General features: G+C 37.1%; 1 protein-coding gene across 3 annotated transcripts in view; it reads right to left on the bottom strand.

Annotated features, from left to right (window-relative positions):
• Nucleotides 1-20946, bottom strand: part of tmem67 (transmembrane protein 67) — a 160888-nt gene that overhangs the window by 74907 nt on the left and 65035 nt on the right. For all 3 annotated transcript variants that reach the window (XR_005630735.1, XM_039737301.1, XM_039737302.1), the window contains exon 8: nucleotides 12254-12408. Coding sequence is in view for 2 of the 3 variants with exons in the window: in XM_039737301.1 (XP_039593235.1) it covers nucleotides 12254-12408 (155 nt within the window). In the remaining variant the exon portion in view is untranslated. The remainder of the gene's footprint in view (nucleotides 1-12253; nucleotides 12409-20946) is intronic.

Genomic DNA, 20946 nt, shown 5'->3' on the forward strand with positions numbered 1-20946 from the left:
AAAGAGGAGAAGGGAAAAATGTCAGTGGCCTCCACCTGTTACACCATTCCTGTTTTGGGGTCTTCTCATTGTTGCCCCTCTAGTGAACCTATTGTTAATTTCATTAACACCAAAGCAGTTGAAACTGATTAACACCCCCTATGCTACTCAAATAACCAGATCAATATCCCAGAGGTTTCATTGACTTGATGGTATACTATGATTAAAACGTGTTCCTTTCATTTTTCTGAGCAGTTTATATATATATATATATATATATATATATATATATATATATATATATATATATATATATATATATATATATATATAGCCTTTTCCATGGTTAAAGCTCTTCACAGAAGTCCAAAATGAACAACACGGTATATATAACATTGGATACATATAATATCCACATAAAACACTAAATTAAGATAAATATAGTAAACACAAAGCTTTACTTAAATATAAGAGACAATAAGCCACAATAAAAAATACAAAACATATAAAATACTACAAAAAAACCCTGAAACAAATAAAATATTTTTTGATACAAGCACAAATCCTCCTGAGCATCTGGACAAAGAGGGTAAACTGAAACAGTCAGAATTTTAGGGTAAGTTAAACACCCTGCTGAAAGAAATTGTTTTAAGTTGATTTTTTAAAAAATGAGTTGAGTTAGCTGATATTACCATATAAATTATTTATAGGATAATTGTACTCATATGGGGGAGGTTATTTTGCTGACAAAATTTCAGCTGACAATTCTTGACCAAACTAACACCTAACAAGCTAAGCCAGACCACACTAATGATCTAACATGCTCCGAGACCTTACAACTAAAGGGATACCCAAATGTTTGCAAATGTAACATTTGCTCTATTATTTTATTGCATTTTTTCAGGTCATTGAATAAATTGTCAATGTACATTAAAATGTTCATAAAAAAAATATGTAATTTGCCAGCCGTATTTAAATTTTTGCATGGAACCGTATTTTAGTCATGAACAGAAATTATCTTTCAAAAGTTGTGTACCTTGCACACAGTATATAAAAGTTACTTTCTTCTGCAATACTGGTTAACAGAATGTGCTAGAGGTAAACACCTTTCTTTTATCAAGACTCTGTTATTTCTTACCTTTATTTTTCTATTTTAAACTTTCTGTTGATTTGAATACTAGCAGCCTGCATGCCAATGGTGCATTCTTTTTTCAGTTATTCCCTTTCATTAAAAGGCAATAAAAATGTTACATTTGGGTAAGTTCAACTTTTACATAAACAAGTCAAAGTAATTGCACAGATTTACAAAAAGAAAAAGAAAAACCCCACCAAGAAAATGTTATATTTACACTATCTATTATCATGGGAACCTTATGTCAATACAGTTACTAAGAATAAAAGGTTTTTGAAGAAGTATGATTCTATGAAATATGCAAAATATGAATGACCTAAACTAAATCCAGGAGCTTTCTGTAATCAAACAATGGTAAAGCAATGTTTTCCACTGTCTTCACACATGGCTTTTCAACTGCTTGCATGTGTCACTCAATAGGCCAGGAGTCAAAATTTAATAAGGGTATGGCACAAAATGATCTAGCACAGTGCCACAAAAAATGCAAAAATGGCAACAAGTTAAAATATTTAACAATGTAACTATAATGAGGATCATGTTATCCTCTTTAATAAAACCCCTGTGTGTGTCCAGGTGTCCGTGTGTGTGTCTTCTGGTGAAGTGCGCATGCGTGGGGCCACACGGCACATGTTAAGTCTTATCCTTTGCATTCCCTGTGTGTGCAGAGAGAGAGAGACACACACAGGTGCGTGCGCGCGAGAGACAGACAGACAGACATACACACACACACACACACACAGGCGTGCGCGTGAGAGACAGACACACACACACAGGTGTGCGCGCGAGACACACACACGCAGGCACGTGCATGACAGACAGACACACACACACACACACACACACACACACACACACACACACACACACAGAGAGAGAGAGACAGACAGACACACACACAGAGGCGCGTGCTTAAGAGACACACACACAGGTGCACGCGTGCATTGTTGCAATGTTACTTTTCTTGGTTGTTTATTAAATTACGGATTTTTCAAATGTTCTTTTTTTCCCCTGTGCTTAAAACACATTAAAAAAAAGTGTCTTTAGCGAGCGGGTTGTAATAGCGTGAACTCTTGCAGTGTTAGTTTTCTCTGCTGTTCAAGGTTTTCTCAGTGTTATTCAATGTTTTTACATTTAGTTTACTATTACGCTGTGCATTCAATGGTATAATTAACTATATTTGTACTTAAAAACTTAAAAATATATATTTACATACAGCTCATATGGTCTGGAACGGATTAATTGTATTTACATACAATCCTATGGGGGAAATTACTTCGGTTCACAACCAAATCGGGTTACAACCAGAGTTTTGGAACGAATTATGGTCATGAACAGAGGTCCCACTGTATTACTGTCAGACAAAATTACAGGCATTTTACGGAAATACAAACCAGTATTACTGAGAGAGAAAATTAAAGGCACACAATACATTGACACATATTACAGCCACATACAAGGTCCCTTGCCATTTAATATAGACTGTTCCTACTAATGTTTATGTACTACTGTTCTAGCACCCGTTATTGTAACGGGCTTAATGTCTAGTTATTTATAATCTGGGAATTTTATTAATAAGACGTAGAGATGACTGTCTTCTCCTTTATGCTTTTTGGAGGCCACGCAATAGTTTCAAATTTATTTACATGACACTGGACACAGAGGATAAGAGGTCTTAGTGTTTACACAACAATGCATAATTAGGAGCAAAGCAGCAAAATATTCAATTTAGGGGTTATATAACACCAAATTCCATTTACAAACAGAAACCTTTGTAACTTTTCACAAATATAGTAAAAAAAAAAAAAGTGAAAATGTAAACAAATATGCTGATAATTTATGTGTTGATCTGTGAAATTCACTGAAGAGTTTTTTGCAGAATATATGCCGTGTTTGCTGAATAGGTTCCTTGAATTTTGCCATGCTGCTAGCCTAAACTAATTTTTTTTCGTTGCACCCCATGATGCTTTGCGAGGCCAATGTGACATCACAGAATCATAGCATCCATGCACAGAACTTTCAAACATGTGTATTGTAAGATCTAAATTGGTTGATGTTTCAACCAATTTGCACCCTGTAATGCTTATATTTAAATAAATAAAAAACGTCCAGTATTTTAATTCGAAGAGTACATTGGCTGACCACAAGGAAAATAGGAGTACTGCCAATAAACCCTGAATGCTCAATTACTTAGTCTCCGCAGTGCCACATGGTTAACTATGCATGCAAAATTAGCCTTAAAGGAAGAGAGAAAGAAGACACATGACTCTATGAAATAATAACAACAAAAGATTTACTACTATTTACGAGATGCTTCTATTTTCTTGATGGCAGAAAAAGGTTAAAACCATGTGCACAGTGATCAGAAACAAAAAAAAAAAGAACATTCCACATGCACCCAAAGAAATAACTTCAAACAATGGTATAAGAAAATCCTACATCCCAGCTTTGTCACATGGCTAATGTGCTCTCCAAGACTGGAACTCTGTGAATTCAATGATAAATATTTTTTTTACTTATTCTTATATTTCGGTAATTTGTTCTATTTAGTTTGTAGTTACTGTTCTTTATGCATTTTTTGTTGCTTGATGCACAGTGGTTAGCACTGCTGCCTTACAGCTCAGATCACATTTTTGTCCAGCATAGCTGGTAGATGTTTCACTAGCCCTCGAGAACAATTACAACACAACTGTATTATTATAATCCACTCAAATATTTTTTCCATTCCATCTTCCCCACTGACTTCAATGTATGTTGCAGAGTTCAACAAAGTTCCTGAACATTTCTGTGACTATGACAAACTCAGGGCGAGGTGAACTCCGTGGGATTTAGTTATCAATAATTATATTACATTTTAAAAGATACTTTAATTTGTAAACTACATTTTAACCTTGATTTTTGTATTTTTAAACATGAAAAAATCCACATAAATATTTGAAATTATAAAGAAACACATTGACAAATATATAAACCCTACTGACTTTGCCAAAGGACACAAAGTAATTAAAACGTAAGTAAAAAGTCTGGTAGAAGGCAGAAAGATTCAGAAAAATCAGAACAGATCAACCTTCTTGCATACTCTAAATTACAAGTCTAAGCTGGTCATATCTATTGGTCAATCAGAGACAGAGAAGGAGGAGCACATAAAACAAGCAGTGGGCATGAGCATAAGTCATGACTGAATTTGTGGGGAGAGGATTTGCAGTATGCTGGGATTTATCACTCAGTACTAGTACATGAGGGATGGAGGGTAACAGTTGCATTAGTTAGTGGAAGCTAAAAGAAGTTGCAAAAGAATCTTGCAGTAGATTTTCAGGGGTCTTGTTACAAAAGAGCGGTGAGAGTTGTGGCACTGACAGTCATAGGATTCTTGGTACTAGTGAGTGGCAAGAGTGTTCCTACTGAAACTAAGGGCACTATAGCTATGATTCAATGATTCATACATAAATATATTTGTCTGTGCCAGGAAGCTAAAGCCAACATGAACAACAGAGAGCACCAAGGATGCATCTGCAGAGAAACACACTGCATGTGGGGGTGTGTAACAGCAATTTCTCACTATAAATGCATCAAGCCATCACTGGAATGGTGAATGTTCATAGTCTGCATAGTCTGTCTGTTAGACATCCCAGTAATTAAGTTCTGGGATGGGATGCTTTTGATCACTGCCCAGAATGCTATTTTCAGAGGAAGACTACCAGCTTCTCCTAAGGACACAGACTTTGCAAACAATTTTTTAGGTGAGAAAGTGCCCACAAGACAGGTGAACCCAGAGTGAATATTCTACTTGAGCAATAATGCTTTCTTTGTTTTGTTTTTGTGAAAACAAGTGAATGGGCCAGTATTTGTTTTAATTTACAGACCACAACAAACCTCAGACCTGCAACAGCCTTTTGTAGTTAACTGACTTTGTATATACTTGAGGACAATTAATAGTGTTTTGACGTTGTTTTCTTTTAGCATTGCTATGATGACTTGCATACTGCATCTGTTAAGGCCATGTTTGCTTTCTAATTAATGTATTGTTTCTTAGATTTTAGTAAACTACGTTGTGTTTTGTTTACAGAGCAATTTGTTTGTCTGAAAATGTATATTATTGTATTCTTATGCAATTGTATATTTGACATATTTTCAATTTTGTTAAACTACAGACTGAAGGACGAAACTAATAATTAATGCATATTCACACTACAGGAAAAGGAATAAAATCATAAGGCTTGTCTGTTTGTCACACAAAAACGTATACAACCCTAGCCTTTGAAGCTTGACCTTGGTTTCAAAAGATACATGCAACGTGACTTATGTATTGGATGATCGGAGCATATTGGGACCAATACTTTATTTTGAGTCCCTCTCACAGCTATTACAAATGTGGCAGAGTGCCTCTAGGTGCATGTTCTGAGAGCATAATCACAGCAGCATGCCCCAATGATGTGCAACATACCTCACAACACAGCTGCATACACCACTGACAGGAAACTCCCCCACCCTGCAACGTGCTACACAGCTGACATGACAAGAACGGATGACCGATCAAATCCCTGGTCTGACATGAACGCAGTTCATGAATTAAAGGAAAATCAACCTTGGCAACAGGACACAATTACAATCATCTCAGTGACTGGGAGCAATGTGTTTCGTGACAGGCGCATGCACCACATTCTATGACATTGGTCCACACCACATACCAGACAGAAAAAGATAAGCGCCGGCATGTACTGACGGTGACCTGCGTAACTTAGGCCAGCTGAAAAATAAAAATTTCTAGGTAGCATATTGTTATGGTGTATAAAATCTGTACATTTTGGTTTCCATTATATTTTGTTCAAGACAAGACAACAGATGAACTAAGACAAATTAAAGCAGGTTTTCTTCCCTTACACCTTACTTTTGTTCATAGCTTAGTGCTAATTTGGTTTATTGCCTGGGAAAGGATGCTGAGCTGGTACCTCAGGCTATTGATCACTTTATGGATGGACATCTGGAACAACAAAGTTTAGTTTATAGCCTGGGACTGCTACCTCAAAGTACATCAATGGTTTTGTTGTGTGGGAAAACGGACAGTGAATTAATTCATCAATCATTTTGACAGCCAGCCAATCAGGTGCATGTGTTGTGAAACCAAGGCTTGACATTTCATAATAAATATGCCTTGGTTTGGAAAGAAGAGGAGAGGAGAGAAGTAAAAGAAGAAGAAAGAGAAGCAAAGGGAGAAGAAGAGAGAAGAAGAGGAACGGACGAAGACGGCCCTGGTCGTCAGAAAGGCATCATGAACACCGATTGCTAAATCAAACGCCTCCCTGGGACATTCATCCTTGTCATCTGTAACTTTTTCGTAAGCTTTTTCTAAAGACTATATATATTCAGACTTTCCTATCACTACCTATTTTCTAGTATTCTTTGTTCTTGTGGTATTATTATTATTCTTGTAATAAATACCATGCTGCTTTTAACTTTCAATGCTTTGTCTTAATGTCTAGAGTGATTGAAGTAATAAGTTAGATTTCTTTGAGCACCTGGTGACAGCCGGAATTTTTGCCATTATTTCTGTGCTGCGAGGTTTATATGGCTGAGAGTGAAGAGCGCTATACTCAACAGAAGGGACAGATACGATAAAGAAGGTATTCTTGGCTGATGAATGGCCTATAGTCAAGAGTGCTGAGTCTTTGTATGTTTAAATGTATTCTTGTAGACCAAAAGTAATATTTAGGTCTGAGATATCACTAAAACATTGTATTGTTGTTCGTGCCGAAAATGAGTAAGTCTCTTGAAGTGCTGAATGACAGGCTGTTATTCCTAAAGCACTTGTGTGGTTTAAAGTGCTAAGGGTTAATCAGTGTGTGTGTGTCGTTCATGGAGCACTGTTGTGTTTAGGGTCTGTGTGTGTGTTTATCTATGTGTGTGTGTGTTCATCTAAAAGTGCAACAGTAGACCAACCCGATAACGAACTTGACGAGAACACTTACCTTTGAGGAAACAGGTAAAAGGGCAAGTGGAGGGAAATACCACGATAATACACATATTTACTATGTTCATTGAAAACATACAACACACAAGATACAAATCATTTTATCACTACCAACTTGAATCATCAGTCTACTTTTTAGCACCCAAAACTGTTAAAATTTGGTTTTAAAGGCTATAGTGATGACATACTGTTTTTTTTAACATTCTTTATTAAATGTTACAAACATTGAGTAACATTAAACAGAGTCAAAACTTACAAAATTAAAAAAGAGGTTAATTTTAACTGACTCAGAGTCCAGTAACTTAATAGTTGCTTTAGACTCCTATTCCACAGCCCTGGCCAAGCATGCAGTTCAGCTTTCTGTGTACACCACATATGACAATAAACAGATTATGCTAAATTTGTTTTATCAATGCACGGCCTTGTGTTTTTGAAAAAGCCAACATGTACTGTTGTCAATGTGCAAATCGCAAAACTAATACCAAAGCAATGTTACACAATTTTTGAAGTAAGAAAAATACAAATAAACTTAAAAAGGAAAGAATAAAGAAAATTGAGATAAGCCCAAGCCACGATGCAACAATAAGCTGCGATTTGTGTTTTATTTGTTGAAGATGCTGTTTTTCACAATGTGATTGAAAGAGAGCAACAGGGAATGGTGGTTTTGAGTGAATACAAGTAATTATTACTCTAGTAATTTTTTCAAACCCACAGTATAATGAAGCAATACTAATTTTAGCCTAAGACCCCACCAAAAGTGCTCAAATGTCTCCCTGGACAAAAAACAAATCTCTAGCCTATGCCAAACTTTACAATATAAACCCCGATGAATTATTTAACATCAATAAAATCATGAGATGTCTGTCTAACACCCCTTACTGTTGAACTCTGCCTACATTTTTCATTCCCTTTTATTTGAGGATTACAGGAACACGTACACAGTGTCTACAGTTTCTTAATTTTGCCATCCATGACAGCTTCTATTTATAATGCCTTAGTACATGGTGACTACATGTTCAGAATTAATATTCAATGTGATCAAAATATTGGTGGTCTTCAACCCTTTAAAATCCCTTTTATCTCAGGACAATAGGGCTGGGTTTTGAAGAAGTACTCTTTATTTTTGCTTTGCACCCTCCCCCACCATAACCTATTGTCTATGGGGGAGGAGCAAATCATCAAAAATTTCTATCGCCGGTTTTTGATGTTTTAAGGTCCCCCGATACCAAAAACAACAAAACAAAACAAAATATCTCGATGATGGGTATTGTGTGTCTGTCTTTGTGCGTGTGTCTGTGTGTCACAGTTCTTGAGGATGGACTAGTGCTAAAATGGCTGGAAGGAAAAATAACAAACTCGAAACTTAGGCCTTTTATGAGATGACAATGTGCTGATTAGTTTTTGAGCCAAATCATACAAGAGAAAGAGGCACTCTAGAGGAACCCTCAAATATGTCATTCTTCAATTAATTGTGAATTCTTCTCATTAATTGATATCATAATTACCTATTTTATGATGATAAAGCCTAGCATCACAGTGGTAAATAATTACTGAAGTGTTGTAGAATAGTTTGGGTAACTTGGTTCATAGGGTGCAAAGCCTACTGGTGCTCATGTCTGAATTTATCACTTTTCTAGATTGAATACCGTTCCAAAAATACTTACAAGTACAAAGTGCCACATTATAATCATTCACATATATAAACTACATTTTCTGTTTACAAATGAAGTATAGCCCGATTAAGTGAAATGGGCAGGATCACTCAATGAGTCAGCAGCAGGAAATAAACAAGTCTTATTCATAAGCCATCTCCTTAAACACTAGGGTCATACAACACACCACAATTCTTCTTCTGTTTTACCTGTGTTTATCAGTGGATATTTAAATGTTCAAAGAGCCTTAATATGAAACTACTGCTATCTATACATTAAGATGGAATTTAGATGTAAACAAAAACCAAAATATTCCACACATTGACTTCAAACAGTTGAATACAGTACATTTAAGTATTTAATATATCAATATTTTATATTGTTTACTTAATAACTACATTTTACAAACATCACTGTCTCAAAAGCAAAAAAAAAAAATTCAAAGCTGAAGCATTTCAATGCTAATCCCTCATCCTGGAACACATCTTGAAAGAAAGGGGAGTCCATTCTTCTACTAATTTAGTTTTACATATTATATGAGCAGCAGCATCTGTAGCGAGAGTAAAGAGCAGGTTGAGGAGACCCTGCAGAGGTGGAGATATGCTCCAGAGAGGAGAGGAATGAAGGTCAGTAGGAATAAGACAGAAACATGTGTGTAAATGAGAGGGAGATCAGAGGAGTGGTAAGAATGCAGGGAGTAGAGCTGGCAAAGGTGGATGAGTTTAAATACCTGGGTTTAACAGTACAGAGTAATTGGTAGTGTGTGGAGAAGAGAATGTCAGGAGTGATTTGTGACAGACAGGAATCAGCAAGAGTGAAAAGGAAGGTCTACAGGACGGTAGTGAGACCACTGAACACTGAACACTTCTTTTTCTCAAGAAACTTACTAGTCAGGTAGAATGTTTATTAGCTCCCATAGACATGTCTTATTAAATGTCGTAATGTTATCAAAGTAGTAGATAATATTTTATAAGTTGTAATTAGGCATTAACTTCAAAGACATCCTTTACAGCTAAGGAAGCACTAAAATCAAACGCTTACCTTATTCACTTATTCATTTTGTTGAAGTCTTAACACTAGAATCCCTAAAACTTACAATTTTTTTTGTTGTCCCTGACCTCCTAAAATTTTCCTGATATTCACCAAGAAGCTTGTAGCTCCTTATCACTGTGCTAACAGCCAGCTTTTGTTTTGTAAATGTGTGATTTAGCAAAAAGCAGTGTGCTACACAACCCCCACCCCATTCAGTCAGATTAAGGCATCGCCCTGCTGCAATCCTCACAGGTCAAGTCTGTGTTGAAGTGTTTATCTGGTGATGCATTTGTAAGGAATTACACAGGTAATGAAATATAGTGATTTGAAAGACATAAATTTCATGTGTGTTCCGCGTCTGCAACGATTTTTGCAAATACAGAATGACAGAGGAAATGCATTGCAAGAAATGCTGAACACACGGCTAAAACAGAAAATGTTTTCATTTGTTATAGTAAAAACGACATAATTCTGACGTGAACTGTAGGATGTGTAAAGCCCAAATATCCAAGAACCACTTTCACAAAATGTGTAAAAAAACAATCATGCTGTTATTCAAGAATAAAACCGAAGAAAAAGAAATTGCTCAACTGACATGTTGCTAAAACCAAACTATCAGTTGGTAAAAAATAAAAGACGTTCGCATTTGTGTGTGTTTGCGTGTTTCATTTTCAACCAGTTGTCACAATGGTAACGCTACTCTGTCATGTATCTGTGCAGATAGCGCAGTGAATAAGCTACCGTTTAGCAATGGCGATGTAATAGGTTTAAACCCAGTGTCTTCTCTGTATTTAGCGCTTTGAGTAGTGAGCTGCTATTATAATTAAAATATAACAAATACATATATTGAATGTGAGTCTGTAACATCCTGTGTAAATTTATGGTACTTGTAAAACTTTTCCTTCTACATGGACATTCATATCAACATGCCATTTGAATGATTTTTTTATTCCATTTTACACTTGTATAAAACTTAACTTGAATGTTTTTTTATTCAGTTTTATTCTTGAATAAAAAAATCGTTCAAATGACAAGTTGATGTAAATGTCCATGTGCAGGAAAAAGTAGCATCCACCATAGACACTGCAGAGTCTGTTTGCTCAACAAGACACCAAGAAGAAACAATTGAGCTATGTTTTTGTGTCTGCTTTTATCCCTTCAGCGCTTACTTTTATAAGTACCATAAATTTACACCAGCTGCTACAGACTCAAATCAAATGTATGTTTTTATTATATAATAGTACCTATAATAAAAGCTAGCTACTCAAAACGGTAAATGTGCGGATGACCCAGGATCTAATCCTCAGCCTCTTAATTGAAAGGCAGCACTCCTTATCTCTGCACCAACTAAGCAGACATGTCTACTTTCATATTGATACATAGTTGGGCTTCATTTTTTGCATACTGCCAGTAACATGTAAATTGAACAATTTCTTTTTCTTTGTTATATTCTTGAGTAAAAGTGCTCTTTTTTGTTATACCAAAGTGTTTATTTGATATTTGGACTTCAGTCTTCACACATTATACACTTCATGTCAACATTTTGTCAATTATTACTATAACATGAAAAAAGTTTCTGTTTTAGTTATGTGTACAATATTTCTTGCCTCCTATTTCCTGTCATCCTACATTTATACAGATCATTGTAGACATGGAACACACATGAAAAGTATGTATTCTAAATAACAATTATTATTTACCCTAAACAATTCCGGACATTTCACACCCAGATAAACAGACTTCAGTTATGAGTATTTGCATACTTCAGCTGCCTCGATGGTGGATGAGTGAGCGGGCTGCCAGTGCTGATTGACACATTTGCAAAACAAAGATGCTGATGAGGAGGTGTGAGGGAATTTATAGTGGTCCGGCATTATATATACTTTCATAGGCTTCAGGGACTCTAGTTTTAAACAACACAATGCTGCAGGCTTGAATCACAAAATAGCCTGGCTTACTGCAAAGATTTTACACATTTTTAGAATTGGATGTAGTGGTTTAGGAAATAATTATTGATGTTCAGAGAATTACTACAAATAAATTCTTATTTCACTTCATTTTTCAAATGTACAGTGTCATGACAATGTGTGCAACACTATGAATACAGATGAAGCCGCTCTGTACAAAATGCCTACTTGAATGTATGACTGCTTATTGTGAAATTATTGTCTTGTTAAACTGAATATCATCCTTTTACAGAAAACACACTTTGGTGTGAAGCAGATGTTTCTTTTTAAATTTTATTGGGAAGTGCAGTAATAAACAACCAGGAATATCTGATTTATATATGATGGGCTAAATACTAAACATAATGAATTAAAAAGTTTTTTTTACAATTTACATATTGTTCAGGCCATAATTATGATATAGAGTAATAAAACAAGAAACTGTGAAGAGTAAAGCACTTATGCTTTTCTCTGTTCCTGTTTACCCTTTAATAAGAAAAAAAAGAAATACTACTTAAATTGAGCACCCAAATTAACTTATGCTTACCAAAATGGTATCATCTGAACAATTCCAAGACCAGCAGTGTTTCTGTAGATTATATTAAAAAGTCCACAGGCATCATTACTGAGAACATTCAAGGAATTCATATTCTGAACACACATATTTCCAAGGATCTGACAAGCAGTTGTATTTGAGAATAACTGAAAAAATATAAAAGAAAAAAATTGTTTTTGCATGCATTGGTTTGCTTAAATTAGATAGAAAAGTAATATTAATTATAACAAAAGAAAGCAAGTATACATATAAAGCAAAAGCTTTCATTTTATACTTTTTCTACTCTGTATAAAAAGCAAGAGAATGTGATGTGTAAAAATTAAATAACTGCAACAGATATTTCACTATAGCCAAACAATGTAAACTATTAGGTTAAATGAAAGGTGATATACAGTACACAGTAAAGCCAAGTAAAGCTCATTTTTACTAGCACTTCTTTTGTTGGGTCAGAATAAAGAGTTTATCATCATCACCCCTAGGGGTGTGCAGTATGACCAACATTCTATATTACAGTATTTTTCTAAATTATACCGGTTTCACGGTATTCAACGGTATTTTTTTTCCCATGCATGAATGGATGGATGTTAACCACATTTTCCACTGCAATTACTTCAGTAGACTGGCTAAGAATAACCTATTCCACTGTAATCAGCATTGTACATTGTACAAAAAAAACATTTTAATGTGCACACAAGTATTAATACAGGTTTGCATGGCCCCATAAAGTGATAGTTTTCAAGGGGATGGCACTAATGAAGAGAAGGAATCACATTGCATGACAGATGCAGTCAAAATATAGAACCTTTTTATTGAACAAATTTTGCAAAAACTTAAACTATAATTTTGACAACATATTGTCAACAATCCAAAGAGGCATTTAGACTTAGTAAAATATCCAGAGGTGCTTGTCAACAGTTGTATTGCACTCAACATGTCTTAGAAAAGGAATAGTAAATATTTTTTGTAAACCAACTACACTTTCTGTTAATGATAACAATCTCTGTCCACTGACAAGTTAAAGTGATATTTTTAACAACTTTACCATCATTAAACTGCATAATATTTAAACTAATAAATATTAACAACTACTAAAATACCCGCGCTTCGCAGGCGAAGTACTGCATTAAAATTTTTATTAAGAAGAAAATTTTACCTTTTTAAACTGAGGGAAAATATGCCAATAATTATTTGTTAAGGATCTCTTTGTATACCATGTTGTCAGTTCAGCCCTCCGGTTGTAACATGACCAAGCTGTGCGCTGAGCTTACTCTTGAGCATGCAACTTACAGTTGGCCATGTGAACAGTAATCTTGTCTCAAATCTCATCGCTTGGATTGCTGCTGTCATAATCGGTTTGAGTTTCATGGTTTGTTTCAATTATGACAGTATTTGCAGGATTTGTTGTATTGAAGTGACATTCGGCATCTGTCAAGCGTTTTAAGCACACAACTGGTTTTAGCGATAATATCACATCCAGCATTTGAGAGTTTAAACATTCATAAACATCAAAGTGTCCACTACTGAAATCGTCACCTGTGAATCTAAGATGTTTAAGAGGCATTGGCGGTTGTCGAAAGGTGTAAAATATTTGGCCATTTCGGTACACTTGAAAGCGACAACCGAACAATTCAGCGGCAGCCATCAACTCACATGCAGAACCATAGGTGAAGGGCTTAAACATTTCACTCTTATAGTGCTCCTGTGTAGTAGAATTATCTCCTGTACCGTCATCCGTCCACACATTGAACCTGTCCCAGTCATTCAATACATAAGACACAATGTTCCTCTGGATATCAAGAGTGAGCCTGATATGGCCGTGCAATATGTAACAAAGAGAATGGAAAAGAGCAGGTGGTATCTCCGGGCATGGAAACCACTCGGTAAGTGATAGTTCTTTGATCGATAGTGATCATCTCAATAGACATGGTAATGGGGGTTGGAATGATAAAGGAAATGGGTACCTGAGCAATGTAAAGTAAGTGTAAAATACCTATACAATAATTATAATTGTAATAAACAAACAATAAAACAGCGGAGAAGCCGTGGATTTAACAAAAAGGCTGTAGTTATCAGTAGGGAGACGTGAATCCCGTGGCGAAGCAAGGAAGGGAATGTAGAGACTGGAGTGACGGACGGCCTTATACAGGCAGGCAGCCAACAACGTGGGAGGCGTTGGGATGGGAGACCCAACGCCGCCTCACACGGTGACCTAGCTGCAGGCTATGGACGTATATATGTACATAAGTAGGATTCAGTTAGCGTTGGGAACCCGTGTACCAAATTTCTTGAAGATGGGCCCATAAGTAACAAAGACTGTTGAAAAGTTCAATATGGCGGCCGACAGTGGCATCATACCACCGAAATAAGTACGTACATTGGTTTCGGTTAGCTCAGGGAAGCCGCCTACCAAATTTCGTGAAGATGGGGCCGTAAATAAGAAAGTTCAACATGGTGGATGTTGTTAACTGTTATGACTGTTAAGCATAGAATTTCGAAATGAAACCTGCTTAATTGTTATAAGTAAGCTGTAAGGAATGGGCCTGCCAAATTTCAGCCTTCTACCTACACGGGAAGTTGAAGAATTAGTGACGTTGGAAACTTCAATATGGCGGCCGACAGTGGTGTCATACCACCGAAATAAGTACGTAAATCGGTTTTGGTTAGCTCAGGGAAGCCACGTACCAAATTTCGTGAAGATGGGGTCAGCCTTCTACCTACACAGGAAGTTTGAAAATTGGTGTCGTTGGAAAGTTCAATATGGCGACCGACAGTGGCGTCATACCATTGAAATAAGTAAGTACATCGGTTTCGGTTAGCGCAGGGAAGCCGCCTACCAAATTTCGTGAAGATGGGGCCATGAATAAGAAAGTTCAATATGGCAGACGTTGTTGATCGTTATGACCGTTACACATAGAATTTCGAAATGAAACCTGCTTAACTTTTGTAAGTAAGCTGTAAGGAATAAGCCTGCCAAATTTCAGCTTTCTACCTACATGGGAAGTTGGAGAATTAGTGATGAGTCAGTCAGTCAGTCAGTGAGTCAGTCAGGGCTTTGCCTTTTATTATTATAGATAAAAACATAATAGTGCAACTTCCAGTAATAATACTATTACTTCAAAACTTCAAGCCCAGGTACTTTACACAGTATTCACCAAAATAAAATAAAATAAAACAAGAGCAACTTGGTGATGACATCTTTAACAACTGAACCGTCATTAAGGCAAATTACATTAATATGGACCTTGCTTCAAGCTAAGCTACATACATAAATAATAAAACTGCAACTTGCATTTATAATGCTATTTGTGGCATAGTGGGTCTGGGGCTTAGAAAAAAAAAAAAAGGTCTGTTTTTAAATCCAGTTCGTCTCCGTGGGCGCGATTGCACGACTGCTGGGAGTTGATGAGGTGATTGGGGCGAGTCGCACCCAATCGTTCTCTATTGATTCGGCTTACTGCGGCATGTGAATAAGGCACTGAGCCGACGGAGATGTATATTTATGAGCGGGCAGGATAGGGGAAAGCAAAAAAGAAAAGATAGAATGCAAGAAGGTTAAAGAAGGGGAAAGGCAGTCATGGGAGATGATCCAGACACCAGGAAGGTGAAGGCAGCACAAGCTGGGGCTCCGTGAGAGAGCTGAGGCTTAGGCGAACTAGGGGCTGGTTCATCCCACTAACTAAGCGTGTAGAGTGGGGCGAACGAAATGTAAGACCACCCAATGGATCTGAGGAGTGTCTGAGTGAGCACGGAGGAAGACGGGAGGTGTGCCAATCTTGGACGGCCTGACTGCACAGTGTGGCGGCAGCCAACACAGGAGTTGGCAGAAAGCAGTTTGTGCTGCAAAGGCTCCGCCAGCAACGCCCGTAAAGGGTGTGCACTTGGAGACAGAAGGTGGTGTGCTGCGATCGGAAAGACTGCATTTTAACCTCTATTTTAATGGATTTATTTATTATGGATTTTATCCCCACATTTCACTGGTTTTATGGATTTGCTATTTATATGGGTACTGTATTTTTCTGAACACTGCACAATGGACACTTTCAGTTTTACTTTTGACTGGTTTTAACAAAAGCATTTGAGCACTTTCCACCACCCCCTGACTTCAATGAGACTTCTCAGCTCATCTCGGTTATAACTATCAACGGTGTTGGTTCAACAGATTCCCATGTGGGAAGAGGGAGTCTGTAGGGAACCGGCATCGTCACACTATTACACAGTAACCAGGTACATTACACAGTATTGAAAAAAAATAAAACAAGTACAATTTGGCTTGCAGTATTATCCAGTAGTCCAGTACTATAGAAACAGTATTCACACATTGGAACATAATGGTCCGTATCTGAACTTTTAAAACCAAAGTATCTTCAGACAACAGACACGGCACCTTTTTTCGTTAAAAAGTTCTTCTGTGTCATCATGTTCAACTTTATTGTCTGCTACAGCTTCCGTTTAGGAATGTTCTCTCTCCATTTTCAGTGCTCAATACCTCCACTAACGCATGTACTCTGCGGCATTCCTGTTTTGCGGTGCAGCAGTGAAAATGGTCTCCCCTTAAACAGTTTCCCGCTGCACCACGTTCAGAATGTTGTTTAGGCTATTTAAACCGGTGTTCCGGTATAAGATAAATCCATATCATAACAAAAATAAAAAATGGTTTTTGGTATGAACCGGTATACTGCCCAGCACTAATCACCCCGATGTAAATTTTCCAACAGAAACCCCCATGAATACTAAAACACTTGTTATAACAATTAAGGGTTTGTTAAATAAACCCCTTTATTTTTCTTGTGCAACCACACTTCTGCAGCTGACATGATGGCTTTACTCTTGATAGGGCACTTTCCGCAGTAGTAGCTCTTCAGATTGAGGAACATGTGGCATTCACACTTGGTGATGTCTGGAGAACAGAGTGGATGGGCCCTCTCTTCATATCCATAGTTTTACACAACAGCCTTTTAATCCACTCAGAAGAGAGGAGGTTGTCAGAGTTACTTGCCACTTTCCTTTGAATGCTGTGCATACAATGGTAAAGCAGAATGATACCAACAAGTTACATGGGTCTTTGGAGACAGAGAATTAGTATGGACTACACCACTGTTATCATTAACTAGCAAACACATGGACCTCCAATCCTCAAATAAAGGTTTTTCATCAAGAGCAAGATGAACAATTCCATTTTGGCCACACAATTTTTTGTTTTCAGTAGGTAAAATACTGCGCCACAGTGAGCCTCATCGACTTTGGAAAGTGGTGCTCCTCAACCAAACACTAATGTAAAGGAGGTAAAAGCAATGTTTGCTTATGAGCAGAAGTAAGTATTTGACAATCTCCTCATTTGTCAAAATACATCTGCCATCGTTTGTTCTTACATTCTATATTGTGGAGTATATGTTGAATGTTGATAAGTCAATATTACCTAGCTGCTCAATGGCTCTTTATTCAGGCTTACCTCTAGTCATTATTCGTTACTAAAACCCCTGCCTGTGTTTGGCTAGATGCTCAGGAGATGTCGCTACTGGAGTTCTTCATTGGGCCATCACAGTGTGTAGTATGGGCAGGAGCACATAAATACATACGTTCAATCAATAAATAATTATTTTTATCAAAAATAATGGCAAGATTATTGGCACCTCTAGAAATTTGTATTAACAAAGTGTAACTAAAGCATATTTTCCAATTTATACCTGACTTTAATTTGATAAGAGTGTGTAAAAACTTTCAAGCGGTATTCCAGGACGTCCTGTTTCACCAATATATAAATAAGAGGTGGTACCGAGGCCAAATTTCCTTTTTCATGCCTCAAAATGTGAAAGATAACAGAACACACAATTCAAATGAGAAAAAAAAGCGTATTGACCTTTGTAAGTCAGGGAATGGCTGAAAATACCCATATCTACAGTTATGCCAGTAATTACAAAGTTCAGACCAGATGGAATTCTTATAAACTTGTCTGGAAGAAAATCCAAGTTTAATTTTGTCCCCACACCCAGTGAAAAGGATAGTACGAGAGGTAAAATAAAAATCCCCAAGGATTACCATTAGATCACCATGTGTCTAAAACTACTATCAAATGTCACCTCCATGCCAAGAGATTATTTTGAAGGCATGCCAGGAAAAAACCTTTTGTTATTTATCTACAAACATAAGTACCAGGAGTCTGTTATATGCTAATAGACTTTTCAATGGAACAATGTTTTATGGTCAAGCGAAACAAAACTAGAGATTTTAGGCAATAAACACTCAAGGCAGGATTGGCACATAAAGAAGGACAGCTATACCAAAAAAAGAACTTGATCCCCACTGTCAAGTATGGTGGACATTCTGTGATGCTGCTGGGGTATTTTTACCCCAGAGCCCCTAGGAACATTGCTAGGGCACATGGCATAATTGACTCCATGAAATAACAGGAGATTTATGTTTAACTTTGTCTGCATCTGCCAAAAAACTAAAACTGTGTAATCACTGGATCTCCTAGAATGACCATGATACAAAACATACTTTGAAATTTTGACGGGTGTCCTCGGCCATTACCCGGCCCTAACGTCCGCTAGATGGAAAGACCAAGAGAGACAGAATCTCAGAGGCAATACCTCCCCTGGGATGCTAGAGGAATGCCCTCCTGGACAGCTGTGGCACCATGGATTCCCACAGGGCAGAGCCCTACAATGGACTTTCTCTACACCTGGCAGTGATTCCAGGTAATGCTAATGAGCCACCTGGAGCACTCCCAGGAGAATAAAAGGAGCAGCCTAACTCCATTTGAGGAGTTGGGTGGAAGAGGACAAGGCTTTCAAAGATGGAGTGGAGGCAGAAGAGCTCAGAATTAGAAGAGAAGAAAGGGATGAGAATTGTGCTGTATGTACTGTGGTCTGGGGAGAGAAGAAAAGCACTTCCCCAGTCTTGAATAAAAGTGTTGTGTATTGCACTTGTGTCTCTGCCGGTCTGTGTCCAGATACACACCTGGGCTTTACAAAATTTAAACAAAAGTGTTTAAAGAAACACAAAATCAAGCTTCTGCCATGACTGTCTCAGTCCCCCTATTGAAAACCTGTAGGTTGAGATGAAGAGGAGAGTTCACAAGAGGGGACCTAGGCACCCTGGATGATCTGGATCTTGATTTATTTTTTTGGCTAGCCTAAAAGATTTTTTTGATGAAATGAGCTGGAATTTTCCATGAAAGGTTATGTACTAAATGTTGTTCTGAGTAACTTTCATTAACATGTTCAAGACATTATTTATCACTCATGGCAAATGTTTTTACTAACCTGAATTTCTTTCACCCTTTTAGAGAAAAGCCAAGCAAAATGACACCTTTTATTGGCTAACTAAAAAGATTACAATATGCAAGCTTTCGAGGCAACTCAGGCCCCTTCTTCAGGCAAGATGCCTGAAGAAGGGGCCTAAGTTGCCTCGAAAGCTTGCATATTGTAATCTTTTTAGTTAGCCAATAAAAGGTGTCATTTTGCTTGGCTTTTCTCTACATTCATAATGGCTAACACTGTACAACAACCTAGTATTTCACCCTTTTCAAATGTTTACATGTGGAAGACAGGAATGGTCTCTTTCCTCACCAATTTTCAATCTTTGACTCAAGCCCTTAAGGGCTCATAACATAATCACCCCAGTTTCTATGCATGGCTTCAGTCACAAAATATCTCTACCCAGATAGCATCTAACATTTCAAGGGTAATGCCCCTATTGATCTCACCATATTCTAAAACTATTTAATTCCTACAGATATTTCTTTGACTACAAGATAAACTGGTCATGATCTGCTCTTCTGTCTCTAAATTTTCTTAGTGAACATTGCTCCGTTCCTCCTTCCACCTGTTTAACTAACTTAGTAACTATTTGGAGCTACGTCCTCTGACACATATACACAAGAAACATAAGAAATTTGACAAAGAGGAGGAGACCATTTAGTCCATCAAGCCCATTTGTTTTTAGTTAATAGCTAAGCTGTCCCAATATCGCATCCAGTTTTTTCTCAAAGGTTGTCAAGGTTTCTGCTTCTACTACATGTCTCAGTAGTTCGTTCCAGAGATCCACAACTCTTTGTGTAAAGAAGTGCTTCCCGGTTTCAGTATTAAGTGCACTTCCCACTGATGTCCTTGAGTATGTATAATGTTGCTGGATCTACTTTATCAATGCTTTGAGGATTTTGAACACCTGGATGAAGTCCCCATGCAGTCTCCTATGCTTCGGACTAAACAGAGTTAGTTTTCTGAGTCTGTCAGAGTACGACATATCCTTAAGTGCTGGTATAAACTTGGTTGCTCTCCTCTGCACATCTTCAAGTGCACAATACTGCACACAATACTCCAGATGAGGTCTTAAATAGCTTGCATTATACAGTTTAAGCATAACATCCTTTGACTTAAACTCAACAGTTTTATTATTATATAACTTAACATCTTATTTGCCTTTTTAATAGCTTCTGTGCATTGCTTAGTTGATGAAAATGTTGCGTCAACATATACCTTTAAATCCTTTTCAGAAATTGCTACTTGTATGACAGTATCTTTCATCTTATATTGACACTCATCGACCACTTTGTTAGGTACTCCTTGCTAGTACTGGGTTAGATTCCCCTTTTACCCTTCAGAATTGCCATAATTTTTTGTCGCAAAGATTCAACAAGGTTCTAGAAACATTCCTCAGGGATTTTAGTCCATATTGATATG

The sequence above is a fragment of the Polypterus senegalus genome, chromosome 15 (genome assembly GCF_016835505.1).
Source record: "Polypterus senegalus isolate Bchr_013 chromosome 15, ASM1683550v1, whole genome shotgun sequence".
NCBI lineage: Eukaryota > Metazoa > Chordata > Cladistia > Polypteriformes > Polypteridae > Polypterus > Polypterus senegalus.